General features: G+C 40.2%; 1 protein-coding gene across 1 annotated transcript in view; it reads right to left on the bottom strand.

Annotated features, from left to right (window-relative positions):
• The window catches only part of sorl1 (sortilin-related receptor, L(DLR class) A repeats containing), a 55,601-nt gene that overhangs the window by 35,330 nt on the left and 4,244 nt on the right, over positions 1 to 16,027 (bottom strand). Inside the window, exons 2-6 of the mRNA XM_052078787.1 lie at positions 12,243 to 12,359; positions 10,342 to 10,479; positions 9,024 to 9,185; positions 6,974 to 7,041; positions 3,564 to 3,744 (exon numbers count right to left, since the gene is read on the bottom strand). Of these exons, the coding sequence (XP_051934747.1) occupies positions 3,564 to 3,744; positions 6,974 to 7,041; positions 9,024 to 9,185; positions 10,342 to 10,479; positions 12,243 to 12,359 (666 nt within the window). The remainder of the gene's footprint in view (positions 1 to 3,563; positions 3,745 to 6,973; positions 7,042 to 9,023; positions 9,186 to 10,341; positions 10,480 to 12,242; positions 12,360 to 16,027) is intronic.

Genomic DNA, 16,027 nt, shown 5'->3' with positions numbered 1-16,027 from the left:
AATAGCAATTTTCAATTGACTTTACACAAATCTGATCGTCTGGATAGGATCAAGCAATATTGATCATTGTATGCAAAAGCTATGATCAATTGTTCTGTCAGAAGACATTACAGCAAATGAGCGTTAACTCAGAGGATGTTCGGTGCTGCCATTGTGTAGGTTTAAACCGGAAAATTCCAACATTTTTAGCCTTGTCGTGTCAGCAGAAACCCAAGTGTTCCAATTGATGTGGTAAAGAAAGTCAGGAAACCATATTACTTAATTACTTAATAGGGGTGTGTAGAGTTTTCAAAACCCACTCTACTGTATAGGTGTCTTGAGAGTGACACTCTACTATAGGGGTCATCGTCATGGTGCTCACAAGCACCAGGTACCACCCAGGAACCACACTTAGTAGCCTGTGACGTTGCAATTTCCCAAAAATCTTGTAGAAGTGATCATTTAAAAACACTAGCAGAGATTTACAGAAATAAAGTGTTTCATATTGATATTTATATGTGTCCTACTTATTGTAAGAAATCATTAACAGGATCAGTGTCTGTTTTCTAAAGACATCATCCCATCTAATATTTCCTATAACATAAGGCAGATACTTCACACTGGACCTCTCTTTGTCCCCAAGTGTTAAAACATTACAGCAACATGGTGTTTGAGCTCACACCAGATTGACAGCAAATCTGTCCATTGAAACAAGAGGGGAGATGAGATCCAAATCATATTTACCATCTGTTCCACTGTCTGTTTTTTTTCTTCTACTGCCTCCACTCTGCCTTTAAATACACAAACACTGAAGACTGGCAATGTGGTCCGCATTACCAAATGACAAATATTGATATAGGCTGTAGCAGTGGTGTTACTTCAGCTCATTGAGTTCATTATGTATTAAGTGAAAACAAAGCTGAGTTGAAAACATGCTTTGGGAATGCATGAGCACGCATAACTAGAACAGCAGGAAATACTGTACATACTTTTTATTTGCCATGTTGCATGATCTACTGGAAGTCATGAAGATTAAAATGAGGAATGAGTTTCATGGCCAGGAAACAACAGTTATTGTCTATACAGTCTAGAAAGTCAAACCAGTTTTTCAAACCTGACGTGAGAACCCACATTAATTTCCTTTAATGTTCAAGTTGTGTTGTTCCCTAAAATTACAGATTCATTCCAAACATAACAACGTGTCAACGTTAAAAATTCTCAGCAATTTCTGCCCTACTTATATAGGCAGCTTTATTTATATAGCACTTACACAAGGCAACGCGATGTTACACACATAAGCAAAGACACAACATCTCCATTTACAAACACAACAGGTAACGACATGCAGAAGCAAAGCAGAGAAAACAAAAGTAGCTTTCAAAAATTACTACAACATGCATTGACTCCTATTAAACATGAGCAGAAAACTTGAAAACCATCACAACTAACGACTAGCAGTTTTTTTTAATGCAGGTCTGAGTCGAATGTTCGCTGGGATAGGCTCAAACTCTTGGCTCTGCATGACATAAACTGAACAAAAATTGATGGTTGATGGGTTTCTCATTCCATGATTCATTCATTCATTCATTCATCTTCCGAGCCGCTTGATCCTCACTAGGGTCGCGGGGGGTGCTGGAGCCTATCCCAGCTGTCTCCGGGCAGTAGGCGGGGGACACCCTGAATCGGTTGCCAACCAATCGCAGGGCACACAGAGACGAACAACCATCCACGCTCACACTCACACCTAGGGACAATTTAGAGTGTTCAATCAGCCTGCCACGCATGTTTTTGGAATGTGGGAGGAAACCGGAGCACCCGGAGAAAACCCACGCAGGCCCGAGGAGAACATGCAAACTCCACACAGGGAGGCCGGAGCTGGAATCGAACCCGGTACCTCTGCACTGTGAAGCCCACGTGCTAACCACTGGACTACCGGGCCGCCCTTCATTCCATGATGTTTACAAATTAAAGGGACACTCGATTGATTGGGCTGAATATTGAGAATTACATATGAGTTCTGTGTGCAAAAATGATGTCAGCACTAAAATTCACGCCCTCTTGATTGACACATTAGCCAGACTACATCAGTGAAGTAAGGAGATGAGCATTGTAATATTGTTTCCTGGCTTGGTTTGTCATGTTCTGTTGTCACCTAGTGCCTAAAAACAGAAGCCAATCGCCACCGTTTTCAGACAATTATCAATGCCAAAGGTTTATTCGACTCCATATGCCATAGGTGTCAAACTCAAGGCCCGATGGGGCAGATCTGGCCCGCCACATCACTTGATGTGGCCTGCAGAAGCAAATCAAACCTGTTTACTTCAATTATGTTTGCTAACATTTGTATCAAAATGTCAAATTCTCGTATGTAATATAAAAGAGAGCTATTGCAAGTTTTCTTGTTATCAAAAAAAAATCCTCATTACAGTATCTTATACTATAGTTGAATAAGTATATGGGTCATAACGCTACTCCAAGGGAACCGGTAACTTTAATGTGGCCCGCAATAAAAATTGAGTTTGACACCCCTGCCATAGGCAGACAGATTGACAGTTAACTTAACCATTGCAGCTGTCGAGGCTGCCCTTCGGTAAAGGGCGAACGCTAATTCTGTTGGGCCAGACATGCAGTTCGGCATCGCGGGGCAAGTGGGCCATTCCAGTGCATCAATTTTGAATATGTTGCTGGCGACAAGGCCCCGGAGGTCAGACTGGCAAAATTTCCAAGTTTAAAAAAAAATCCGGCAACCGTGAGAATGGTGCGGTGCAGAAAACAAATGGATGGATGGATGAATTAGAGTGCCTCATTTTGGGAGAGGCGGTGCAGAGCGTACCCACTGAGGTGGATTTAGGAATAAAAGTAAGTCAAGCTAACCTTTATCGATTGAATATAGAATGGCCTATGAACAATTCAGTTTATGAAAAGCCTCTAAGAACGCATTGTGTTCATATCTTCTGGAATTAAAGTAAACAAAGATGCATGAGAGTAACTGCACATTAGCTGCTTATTTCCTCATTCTCTCATAAATCAACCACGGAGATGCTTATCCTTGTCATATTTTCAAAAGTTGAAGTGGGCATAAGTAGAGCTGTCCACACAAATGTTGGTGCTTATTGATTACCGCGTTTGGAAATTTTTAGCAAAGTATGATTTTGAATGAACAAATCTTGTCCGGTTCCTCCCTTGACTTACTCCAAGACATTGGAACAGGAAGAGGGGTGTGACTATCTTGCTGACTAGAAATTGGCCATTTGAAAGTAGTTTTTTAAAACTAAATTAATAAAATTGAAAATACAGGCTAATGTTTTTTTCCGAATTAAAAAAATATATATATAAATTGAGCTTGTTAGTGAAAAAATGGAACATTCCGGTCAGATAAGCCCTTTAAGATTGAACTGTATATTCTTTCTCGGCAAATATGCTGGAAGATGATGTTTCCCGCCACATTTACATGTCTCTGAACAACAATTATTCAGTTAATTGAATATGTGTCAATGTTTTTGCCAAGACAGATGACACTGACCGTAATTCAATTTAGCATGACAACGCATACACCACTACAATGTTACGTGAAGCTGTCTTACCCTTGTGGTGGTGGCAAACATGTACTTTTCCCTGAGCTGGAAGCTGTCAACCTGCTCCAGAATAACTTTGTGGTTCTCTTCAGTCTGGAAGAAGTCAGTACTGCTGAGTATGATGGAGACCCCCTGGGGCTCATGCCTCTGGACCAGCACTGTTGTGGGGGGGTCGTAGGGCTCAACGCCCCTGAAGAGGAAAATGGAGAGAGCACATTAAAAGGGGTCACGTCATATTCATTTGGTTCCACCAAACTTTTTAGTTGCTACCAATAGGTCAACTTTTCTCTGTCACTCTTTAAGGCTGTATTTATGTACCGGTACTTGATAATGAAATATTAATCTGTCTGTGATGCCAAGCGGCGGCTATTTTGCCACTTGACCTCGACTGCAAATTACTCCACAGTTGCTTCGGCCTCAATTACCGTAATGACCAATCACAGCTCATGTGTTTTCTGTGACGTTCAGAAGCTGAGCCATGATTGGTCATTGCCTGAGCCTGAGCGACTGTGAGGTCATTTTCAGCCAAGAGCAAGCGGCAAGATGGAAGCCCTCTGAGGTGGACAATAACAGGTTCATTTTGCTGATTCGTTCATATTACACCTACGTAGTATTAACCGTGTTTAGAGTAGTGGGGCCTCATAGAGCATATTACTATGAAGAAAATGTTTGTGTTGACTTCCCCTTTAAAGATTTCACCAAAATTTGTCATCCTAAAACTCTTGGAAGTTCTTTCATGTTAGAAAAAATAAACTGGTTCAACTGCTTATGGTTGATAGGCTGTTCCATAAGGCGGGCACAGTGAGCCAGACTAAATGAAGAGGCTTGACTGTGTCTTATCGACGGCCTTCCAAGCACTGTGTTTTCCTTCTGAGGCTCGAGAGCTTAACAGAGGGAGCACTGTCTCTGCAAGGCTCTGCAAATCTGGCTTTTAGTCAAAGATCCTTGCTCAACTTATGGACATGTCAAAGTGCATGTCAAGACTATTTGCACACTCTGTATGTCCGTTCCTTTGAATAAATACAACACCTCTAAGGGTGCTTTCACACCTGTAGTTCACTTTCTCAAGTCCGAATCAGTTAATGTGTTTGCAAGCAAGGCCATTGTTGCGCCTGGTTTAGTTCATGTTTACGAAGTGACAATTCCAAGTGTACCAAAATGTGTCACATCAAATCATGTGACGTGTCAGTTTAGTCTGTTATTCGTCACAAGAATGTAAACAGGAAATACATTTTCTGCACAGGATAGTGAGTGAGAAGCTAATAAAGCAGAACAAACACCACAAAGTGCAAAAGTGAATTTCGTTGAGTGAACTTTAAAACTGACTTGAGCACATTATTCTTGGTCGTGTAGTGATGGTCTTGGTATTAGAAGTCTTTGCACGTGCTAACTGCAAACACGCTAAAACTGAGCAGGCATTGGCAGCATTTGTGTCATAAATTAATATGATGGAGGATCTTGCACACTTAGATCTATAATCTCCAGGTCACAGGGGATTACATTTAAGTGTTGGTTTGGGGTTGAAACACCACTCAGCAGCAGTAGTTAGTCCTGAGCGCCTCCGGTTTTGGATGTCTCCAGACAAAACTGCCAAAGTCAGAACAAAAACTATTCAATTCTATTGGATGGATCCGCTACGAATGTGGGCGTAATAAATGAATAAGTAATCAAAGGGTATTGCAGAGGGACCCAACTTGATGCGACCGTTCGCCCTGACCAAGATTTGATACCCAGTCCCTGGTATCAGGGATGCTACCCATTAGAGAAGCAGAGAGAAGATAGAAGTACTGTAATTACAATGCATTTTATTCCTGTTTTCTAACAAGGTATACTTTTATTTTTTCCATTCCATTTTGGACCACGCAATACTTTAATGTCTTTTACAACTAACCATTTTGAGTATAATAAATTATAAAAAGAATACAAATAATAAGGGTGGAAAGAATTCTAAGTCCAGGCAGTAGTTAGTCACTTGCAGCTGAATCTACAGATTCCAGAACACACTGCAATGGCTGGCGGAGTCATGTTGCTGTCACACTAGGTGAAGTGACAAGTAGTGTAGATTTTGGATTTGAACCACATACTTTGTTCACACATTTATATTTTAACTTCACTTAGTCGAATATGCTTCGGGAAATACCGGTATATAGTTTTTTTTTTTCCTCATTTATCCCACAGCTCAGTTGAGCAATGATAAGGATTAATTAAGTATGCCACTGAGTACGGGAAATATTTTTCACTATGAAACCCGATTCTTAAAAGAGTTTAGATATTAATTTAGCAATTTTCATCGATAAAAAGTTACAATTTCTTCTAGAATGAATTTGATACCATTCGTTTTCATGTACAATTAACATTTTAGAAAACGTGGCTCATTTACGTTCGCAAGCAGAGCGAACTTGATTCATGAGCACATGTGATGTCATTTTCACTCGACAGCAAGTGGCAAAATGTCTTTCTGAAGTTATTAATTGTACAGGAAAAAAAATCGATGTGATCATATTCATTATAGAGAAAATATTAACTGCTTATTCTTGAAGAATTGCTGAATTAGTCAAATATCCCTTTAACGAATTATATTTAACTGATAAATCATCCATACAGCAGGGACAAACTGAAAAAAGTCAACATGAAGCTTTCAGTCCACAGATAAGATAAGTAATCCTTTATTAGTCTCGCAATGGAGAAATTCCCAATTCACAGCAGCAAAGTTATGAAAGGAAGAACAAAATATAGATAAGATAAGATAAGATATCCTTTATTCGTCCCACACTGGGGAAATTTACAGCCTCCAGCAGCAAGAATGTATGTAGAAAGAAGAAAGGAGAAAGAGAAAAAAAAACAACAAACAAACAAACAAAGGAGGTGCTGGAAAGGCAACCACTCTCACGGCGCCATCTTGAAGTCAAAATAACAAGATAATACAAAAGTTAGATCCGAGCATGACCTCAAATTCAACGCAGTGAAACACGTTCATAAATGATATGATAATCACAGAATGGATTCAACTGAAACTCTTATTATTTCAGATTTTCTAATACTGTAATGTTGAAAATCTGTTACCTTATTTAATCGCTCAAGCTTGAGGAAACATGAATAATGAGTGAGGTGAGCTGAGCATCAGTTTTAGACGGCATTGACTCTTTTGGTGTAATTTCTGTGAACTAGTGACAATGCACACACAGTTTCTTACATTGAGTAAACCCATTCAGCTTACGGTAGAGAATATTTTCTGGTCACTGTCACTTTAAGTCAAACATAGTACATTTTATTTATTAATTGTTTTGACTCATGTTTTGTAAAGCGCTTTGTTACAGCTACCGCTGTTGTGAAAGCGCTATATAAATCAGCATGTATTGTATTGTATTGTATTGTATCTCAGTGCATAGCAGGCCTGAGTTCGTATGTTGTTAACTTACCAAAAGTAGGTCTTCACATGCTCCTGGATCAACACCCACGTCTCTCCAAAGTCGTCTGACTTCCACAGCTTCAAGAGTGTGGAGGGGGATGGGGCGGATGGGGGGGGGGTGGAGAAGAAGAAGAAGAGGGGGATGGTGCATTTAAAAAATGTAGGTCATGTTCATTCCTTCATTTTGTCTTTGCACATGTAAGCAGTGGAGAAGTCGGTAGCTGCTAGCTTATTGTGCATCTCACTCAAGGAGAAAGAGAAAGAGCTTCCATATAACAAAGCAAGCAATGTCACCCTGTTTAGCGTTTCCATTATCTATATGTTGGGTACAATAGACTCAAGATTACAACATGCACAACACTATCAATGAAAATACTCAAAACAAAAGATACAACCAATAGGCAGTGACTCATAGGAATGTGAATTGAAGGGATCGTAAAAGTAGTTGAACACTATTACAATCACACAATTCAAAATACTAAAACATGAGTTATAGTTCATTAGAAAATTGTATCATCCACATTATTTTGCCTGGGGGAAAAATAGAGCCACTGACAAAAAATATCTGATATTAAAATGTATAAAATTGTATTTCATAGGCAATCAAAGTGACAACATTTACATGCCAATTGTATAGTTACGGTAAAAGTTTCTGGTTTCTGAAGCATTTGCGATAAGCCGTTTACAACGCATGAGTGGACGGAGTGACTCCCGTATACATGGCAATTGGAATATCCCGATTTCAAAGGCCACACATGGACAACTTTGTGATTCAAATCTCTGCTTCTGACTTTAAGCATCAATAAAACACATTACATTCATGTTACTCACCACACAAATAAAGCAGTTTCCTCTTTACTCCAAAAGTGTAGTTCTGTGCTATGCCTGAGTTTTGCTAAACCTTGTGTATCTCTGTTTGTGTTCTTCCGGTGGGTTGCACGCCAGAAAGCGGGCATTCGCATACTTCATGTACTCAAAAGATGAAGATTCCTTGCGTATAAAACGTGTGCAAAACACAAACCAATGTTCCATTCAAAGGAGGTAACCACATCGCGTTTATCCATTCATCCATTCATTTTCTAATCTTCTTATCCTCACAGGGGTCGCGGGGGGTGCTGGAGCCTATCCCAGGCGTCTTCGAGCAATAAGCGGGGGACACCCTGATCTGGTTGCCAGCCAATCGTCGGGCATACATCGACAAACAATCTCACGAGGGACAATTTAGAGTGGTCCATTCACCTGCCACGCATGTTTTTGGAATGTGAGGAAACCGAAATACCCAGAGAAAACCCATACAGGCATGGGGAGAACATGCAAACTCCACCCAGGAAGGCCGGAAGAATCGAACCCTGCACCTCTGCACTGTGAGGCAGTCGATCACCGTGCTGCCAAATCATGTTTATATAACTAAATATTAAGGTTAGAAAAGGGGCAACCCAGAGGCCTTTTGTGGTTTTGCAAAAACCCAAATGTCAGCATGTTTTTGCGCGTTTATATGGCCTTTCAAAACCCAAATACTGTCTTGGCAATATTCAGGGAAGGATCACCAAAAACACTCCCATGTCTGTGTATCATGTTTATGTGCGTGTTGGAAGGAAGTGCTTGCTCATTTCACAAAGGAAGTGACTGACACTCGTACTTTGTTTTCAATGAGGCGAGTGAGCAGGTAGAGAACCAAAGGCAATCTGACAAACTCAAATTAAATCCATGATTAGCTTCTAATCATCTCACACATATTCCCTCTGCAACATTAATATTCTTGTTCAGCTCAGATGCCCAAGTGTTTCACACTAAATCCTGGAATGGTGAAAGAATTTTTCTCATGGTGAATTTTTTGGGGTCACTTTTTTTTAAATTAGTTTGAGAGTAGAGTAGAGAGATGTAGAGGTGAGGGATCCTTCATCAACAAACACAACAAAACAGAAAAGAGACATTTCTCTGAGTCGTATATAGTTTGCCTGTTCAAAAGGTCCTTGCAGAACTGAACAAAGAAACCAAAATCAACTTGAACTTTTCTCAAGTTAAACATTCATTGTACGGCAGAGGATGCCATTCTTTACCTGCTTGTTTGGATGAGAGTTGTCATACCCAAGCACCAGGTTGGGTGCCGTGCTGTGGATCAACATGTCTGTTGGTTTGAATGGGAGGGCGAAACCTTGCACACTCTTGCAGAAGTCAAAGGTGTTCCATAGGTAATGGTTGGTGGAGTCAACAAAGAGGTACTGGAACACAAGTAAGCACACGCTTTCGCATTAAAGTCTAAAGCTGTTACACGCAGAGATACAGTACTATGAAAATGTTAATCAATTCAAATGTATTAGTTTTATTCGCCACCTCGTATATACAGTTGTCCTCATAAACTTATATAACTCCAGGAAATGTAAACAGTGACGTCAAGATGCATGCACGTCAAGACAGACCATGCGCAAAACCAGCCATCCCAGCTGGCTAACAAAGCCTCAGAGCCTTTGCGGGTTGTGCCATGGTAATATGCTTCGGAGGCGTGCAAAGACAAGCTCAGACACGATGCTGATTGGTAATGGGGGACACTCAAATGAACGGCCACTGTCCGCCTCTCAAGACACACACGCACGCACGCACACGCACACACCCACACACACTCACACACACACACAATATAAAATATATGTTTGAATTGAACTTGTTTCAATTCTTTGTTATGCACTGTATACTGTACCTAAAGTATGAAGAACACTTACACATTAACCCACAGTATTTAAATGGCCTTAGTCAGTCATTAAACCATTAATGCCAACGGGAAATGAAAACAGGATCCAATATCATGTTGTTCATGTCTTTACAACTATAACAGCTTCCGCTCTTTAATTAGGGGAGACTTTCCTCGTGGATTTAGTCTCTAAATGGGGAATATTATACTATCCATGAAAAACATTTGTGAGGTCATAAGTCATTGTAACAATCTGTTGTTTTTTTTTCACCAAAATGTGTCTGATGGGTTTGAGGTTAGGCTTTTGTGCAAGTAAAAAAAAAAAAAAAAAAAAATTGTTCAGAAATATCTGAATCTCACCGCCGACAGATCAACAGCTCAAAATCTGAAAGTATCAGATTTCTTAACTGTTATGTGGCGTTTTCATCCAACATCTGTCTGGATCTTGTTGTATCAGCACAAAAGGGTGGAAAACTCATTAAGATGAGTTAGCTAAGTAATCTGAGTCTGAGTGGCTGTCTTCTATCGAGCAACCAAGTTCAGTTTGCAACAGAGGATTTCAGACCGGTAAGTCTTTCCATTGTCACCTCAGGGTGTGTCAGTTGGAAGGCAATAGTCTGTCAACATAATATTGACCTGATTGTGTGCACTGGGCCACGTGACCGTACAAAAAATAAGAATCCACTCACCCTCTTGTTATCTGCAGGACTGTGGTAAAACTGGGAGATGATCTGTGTGCTGCCATTCTTGGCCTTCATGCCGTCAGACAGTTGGAATTTCCCAGTGACAACTGTGAAGGTGGACCCATAATCATAGGAAACATATACCTGGATTCAAAACAGAAACCGATCATTAGTCTCATTCATTTCTGTTTCTCAAAACTTACTGACATGCATTAAGTACCCCCTTTTCTAATTGTTTTCAGCCACGCACCCCATTTATCACCCTGATGACGCTGGCAAACACAACACTGAGCTGAACCGAATTGACACGGCAGCACAGAAAGAGCTGACTGTGTCCCGCCGATTCATACTCCTTATTAGCCACTTTTGGCTGTTAATTTGTAACCAATGTACCCAGACTGCAATTGTCATTGTCTGTGGACCACAGAAACAAGGACAAAGTGTTAGCAGTCACCTTGAGACGCTATAAAATGTAATATCAAGTTAGGATGTTAGAGGTAATACTGGATTTGGGCCTGAATTTTAATAGCCACATTAAATCAGCAGCTTTATATTGTGGGGAATAACATGGCCAAATTCAAAGGAATAGAGTCTAAACATGACTTTAGAATACCAATTCATGCATTTGTTTCCAAGGGTCAACTACTGTCATGGACTGCTCACTGGGATTCGTATGCGAGTTATGACACAGCTACAGTACATCCACAATGCTGCTGTGTTCCTAACTAGAAAAAGGAAATACAGTGATCCTTCTCTATTTCACGGTTTTATTATCCCGGCCTTGGTGCATCATGTTTTTTTTTGGGGGGGGGGGGGGTTGTCAAAGTACTGTAGTGAGAAAAAAATGCCGAATGACTCAGGAGTTTTAGACATGGCTGGAGCTTGATTGGTTCCCAGTGCGACGTCGACCAATGACAGCGCGAGTGGATCTATTCCATTATGCACAGCCATGTTGATTGGGTGTGCATCTTTGCAGCCCCGCCCAGCAACCTCCCTTGTGTCTTATTATGTGGGTTACTCTTTGACCAGTGTTTCATCACATGGTTGCCTAGGTCAGTGTTGTGTTTACTTGAGAGAGATGGGGGGGGGGGGGGGGGGAGTGGGATTGGGCTTGTATGAAAAAAAGCAGTACATGTCTCTTTGCCTCCTTAATTGTCTAATCATAAACACATTGGCTGCACTGTTAGAACTGCATAAAGGCAATGTTGATGAATGTTAATTACTGTTTAAGGTTTTATAATTAGGGATTTAAGTAAATATGTGTACTGATATAGTCTTTGTTTCAAATATGTAAAGTATAAATACTGTTTACATATTTTAAACATGCTGTTACCCACAAACCCTTACACTTCGCGGATTTTCATCTTTCGCGGGTGGTCCTGGTCCCCATTATCCGTGATAAGTGAGGGATCACTGTACGACCATAATTAACCTTCTTAGTAGGCAGTATGAAGATGTGCATCTCGCCAAAGACTGGTGGAAATTGATTTTTGTCTGCAGCAGGAATATTTGGGATAAAGCTGTTAAGTAAAACTGAGAAAATAACTGCATTATTAAACCACGTCAATGCCTTCCCAAATTTCAATCCATTTCCTAATGCTGGTCAAGTGAACTGTTTGCCAATTTAACTCAAGAATGACACAAGAAAGCATGCATGCTACTTCTCAGTCAGGGTCTGACTGGCGATTGCTGCAGATTGCGCATTAAAGTCTCGCTCAACAATCACTTCATTATATGAAACATGACAAACCGGTTTGGAAAGAAATGCAGTGAATGACGCATTGAGAAAGGAGATACTCAGGGTAATGAAGTGAAAGAGTAATATCAGAGATACATAGTCAAGTTCTACACAACTAAATAAGTCTTGACTGTGCAGGTTTTGCAGGTTTTGGATGCGTTGAAATTACCGAGCTGTTTCTGGGTCCAACGGCGCCAACGCTGTCTCGGGCCAAAGCTACGATGACATTGCTTTTTTCTCCAGCCCAGTGGACAACCATCTGGTTATGAGAGTCATTCAAGCTGGCCTGCAGGACAAATAGTGGTGAAAACAAGATGAGAATCAGGTGGATTTGGGTTAACACTGCATGGTGATTATTTGACAAACAGACAAAATGTTTGTGGATATGCACCAATACGTAGATTCAGTGTATTTTGTCATTTGGGGATTAAATTTTTTTTTTCTGTCAGCCTTGTATAAAATCTGCTTGAAGCAAAGACTTAATCACCCCAATGTGGCCAAGGTAAAATTTGACATGCAAAAAGAGAACTGAATCACAAAGATGTGACAAATACAAATTAAAGCAGAGATAAAATTCATCTTTCATTGATTTTTAAATGTGCTTGGCATGCAAGATTTGTTGTCAAAGCAAAAAGGTAGAGTGAGGACATGAATGGCGTCATTTGGGTGTCCCATGACGTTCTTTCTCCCACCCCAAAAAAAAGGGGAAAAAAACACAACAACAATAACCCTGGATGGGAAAGCCAACAAAAGACATTGAGAGCCAAATCTCCAAAACCAGTTCTACAAGCACACGCAGATATGGAAAACACATGTTATGTGTTCTGAATTGTTCACTGTACACACACACACAAATAAAATGAAAGTGAACAGCTAAATCGGCTTTGAATTGAATTTATTTCATATAATGAAATGCATGAGTACAACCACAATTAATGATTAATCGACAAAGTAAAAGTGTGCCACTACAAGGGTGGTCTTTTTACCCACTTCCACGACAGTTTGAGTGTGAGCCACCAGCAGAGCATTTGAGAATTGCCCTCATGATTTGGGGTCACGTTCAAAACTGATTTTGCAGACCAAATAAGCATGACATTAACTGTTCAGGCATGTATGTTTGGCCGATTATCTCTCTGTTGTAACAATGTTTCTTGAAAATAAAATAGATACCGTTGGAAACATTATTTCCAAATTAAAGGAGGACTCAAAGAATAAGAACTTGTGACGTCGGCATGACAACGCAACAGAGCTATCGTCAACTCCACATTTATTGAGTCCAAGTCAGATTCAAGTCACAAAGCTTTGAGTCCAAGTCAAGTCAGAGTCCTCAAGGTCCAAGTCCAAATCAAGTCCTAGTCCACAAGGTCCGAATCCAAGCCCAAGCCCAGATGAGATCAAGAAAAATACTATTTTCACACCCACATAATTACAAAATTTCATTTTGCTCAACACTCTTTAGAACCTTTTGCTCCTTCTTCTTCTTTTCGTGGTGCCTCTTCAAGTGTCGAACAAAGCTCAACGTGATGGCGTATGCGTCTGAAATGCTCTTCTTCAGAATCTGTAGGCAATTTTCCTCTAAGGTGCCCGCTTAAGCAATTGCGCACTTCTCTCACCTTCTCAGTGTACACGGTGACAGTTGGCACGCGCACCACACACATACTTCAGTTCTACACTAATTCCTTCACTTCCACATCACATTACCAGTAATCTAAAAACAGGACACCACACTACAGTTTCACTAGTGCGACCGAGGATGCACACTCAGCTGCAGGTGACGCGTGGACCACTCCATTCAGGAAGTCCAAACATAGACATCGTTTAAGAGCCTTCTTGAATGAGGCTCTTTCACATGTTTCAAAGGTTAGATGTATAGTAATTTTTGTGTTTTCTTAAATGCCATTTTTTTCCTCCGTTAAAACCAGCGTTGGACTCGGTCAAGTTGATAAAAAGAAAGTTTGAGTCAAATGGCCAAGTCCGAGACAAGTCTGAGACCCCAAAAAAAGTGTCGATTTTGGACTCAAGTCTGAACTCAAGGACTACAGCCCTGCAACACAGTATAATGTCACCCTCTTAAAGTAATGGCCACAGTCATATTTTAACAAAGAAAAAAAAAAGGTTTTGGCTTAAAAATCTCCTCATGGTGTCCCCCATCTCTGCAAAAAATCCTGTGAATGACACTCATTAAAAAAAAACATCACAAATTAAGGGGTGTATCATACGGAGAGCATATGATGTTTTTTCATATTTTTCATCTAGGTAGTATGTAGGGGTTTGTAAAAATAAAATAAAAAAATTTTAATCACTGATTCATAGCGCATTTCATACGCAACGTAACGTTAGAGTTGGAGAGGGAGGCCTCTATTTAACGGTTAGCTCCGGGGTCTATGAGTAGGTAATAGCAGCCCTGAGCACCAGCACAATTCAACCAACTCGAGTCAATCCTGTTAAATCAATCTTTTCCAGTAAGCCAGCATCTTATCATCAAAATGCTTTCCCTCCTTGTGTAAACGTAAGCTGACGTAAAGTACTTGTTTCACTGAGAGTCTGGCACACAGCATGCAATAACACTTTCATCACCAAAGCGCATGTTATCCGTAGCACAAATATTTTCAAGTGTACTTATTTAACTTGATCTTGTCGCATATTGCTTGACTTTGATGGAGGCTTTTCTTGCACATCTAATCGTCTAAATTCCGTTTGCTGTATTCTACACACTTTGAGTAAGTTAGCATCGCACTATTGCTGTCGGCGAGTGGGCCCTGCGTCTGGTACGACCAAGGAGCAGGACATGGTAACAATACAACAGGCATTTATCCTGCAATCCCCTACCGCCCTCTCTTCTCTTCAGCTCAATGCTGTCCATTATTCAACAAGACTAAAAGGAAGGCGGGTGCAGTATGGCCGGGACCCCATTTACCAGCACAGCTAGCCTCAAGCAATGACATCATCTTTGTAGGACTGGCAGGCAAACACATCCTTGCTATGCTGTCTATTCCCAGGTACAAATATCAGGATTCCCCCCGACCCTCCCTGTTTTACTGTAACTAGCCTGTACTCATTCTCTTTGATGGTTGAATGAGAATTGTTTCTCGACGACAAAGCTCGTTGCAAAAACTGAAATGTGTGTAAATATGAGTGAAAATGCACCTGACATGAAATGATTCTGGAGTGTGTTTGTAGGACACTTTCTCCATTCTTTCAGAACATTTGTGAGGTCATTGGTCAGTGATGGTGGACAAGAGGGCCTGGTTTGCTTTCTTTGTTCTAGTTTTTTCCAAAAGCTATTGAATGGGATTGAGGCTCAGATTTGGTTTGATTTCATCTATGTTATGCTCATCGAAGCCTGGCATTTTTTTTAAGTATGACGATAACGCTCAATTAAAAAACGGGCCTATTTTAAGATCTTGAGTTCTTTGCGAGCATTCACACTGATGAGGTGCGAACCTGTAGCTGCGGTGAGAATGGACTTTTTTGTTTTTGAATGAAGATAAGAATGAGTGATAAGTAAATGATCAAACTTTCAATCATATTGACATTTTGTAAAACTTCATTGACTGCAGAAAATTTTGCAAGCTTTTTTTATTTGTTGACGTCTTCGTATAACTTTGGACAGACTCCTTAGCAAGCGAGCTCTGTGCACTTGCTAGAATTTTTCAAGAATTGTGTTTATTTTCTAAGATTGGAAAAAAAAACTTCAACATGTTGTAAATGAATCTGAAAAGCTGTTGAATAAATACTGTGCGTCTTTGGATACCTTTAACAAAGTCAGAGGCTGGGATTTTTCAGTTTTACCACAAATTACCACAAACTAATATTGGTTCTAAATATAAGTTATCGGACTCTCCTCAACTGCCATGACTCAATCAATATTGGTCCTGAAGAAAAATATCTATCTATCGCTGAATAATATGTTACTACTTTGCTGTTACAAGTGTTTAGTTATTTTTAAAATGA

Source organism: Hippocampus zosterae, chromosome 10 (assembly GCF_025434085.1).
Source record: "Hippocampus zosterae strain Florida chromosome 10, ASM2543408v3, whole genome shotgun sequence".
In the NCBI taxonomy this organism is placed as follows: domain Eukaryota; kingdom Metazoa; phylum Chordata; class Actinopteri; order Syngnathiformes; family Syngnathidae; genus Hippocampus; species Hippocampus zosterae.
This window is presented reverse-complemented; position numbering and strand designations above follow the sequence as displayed.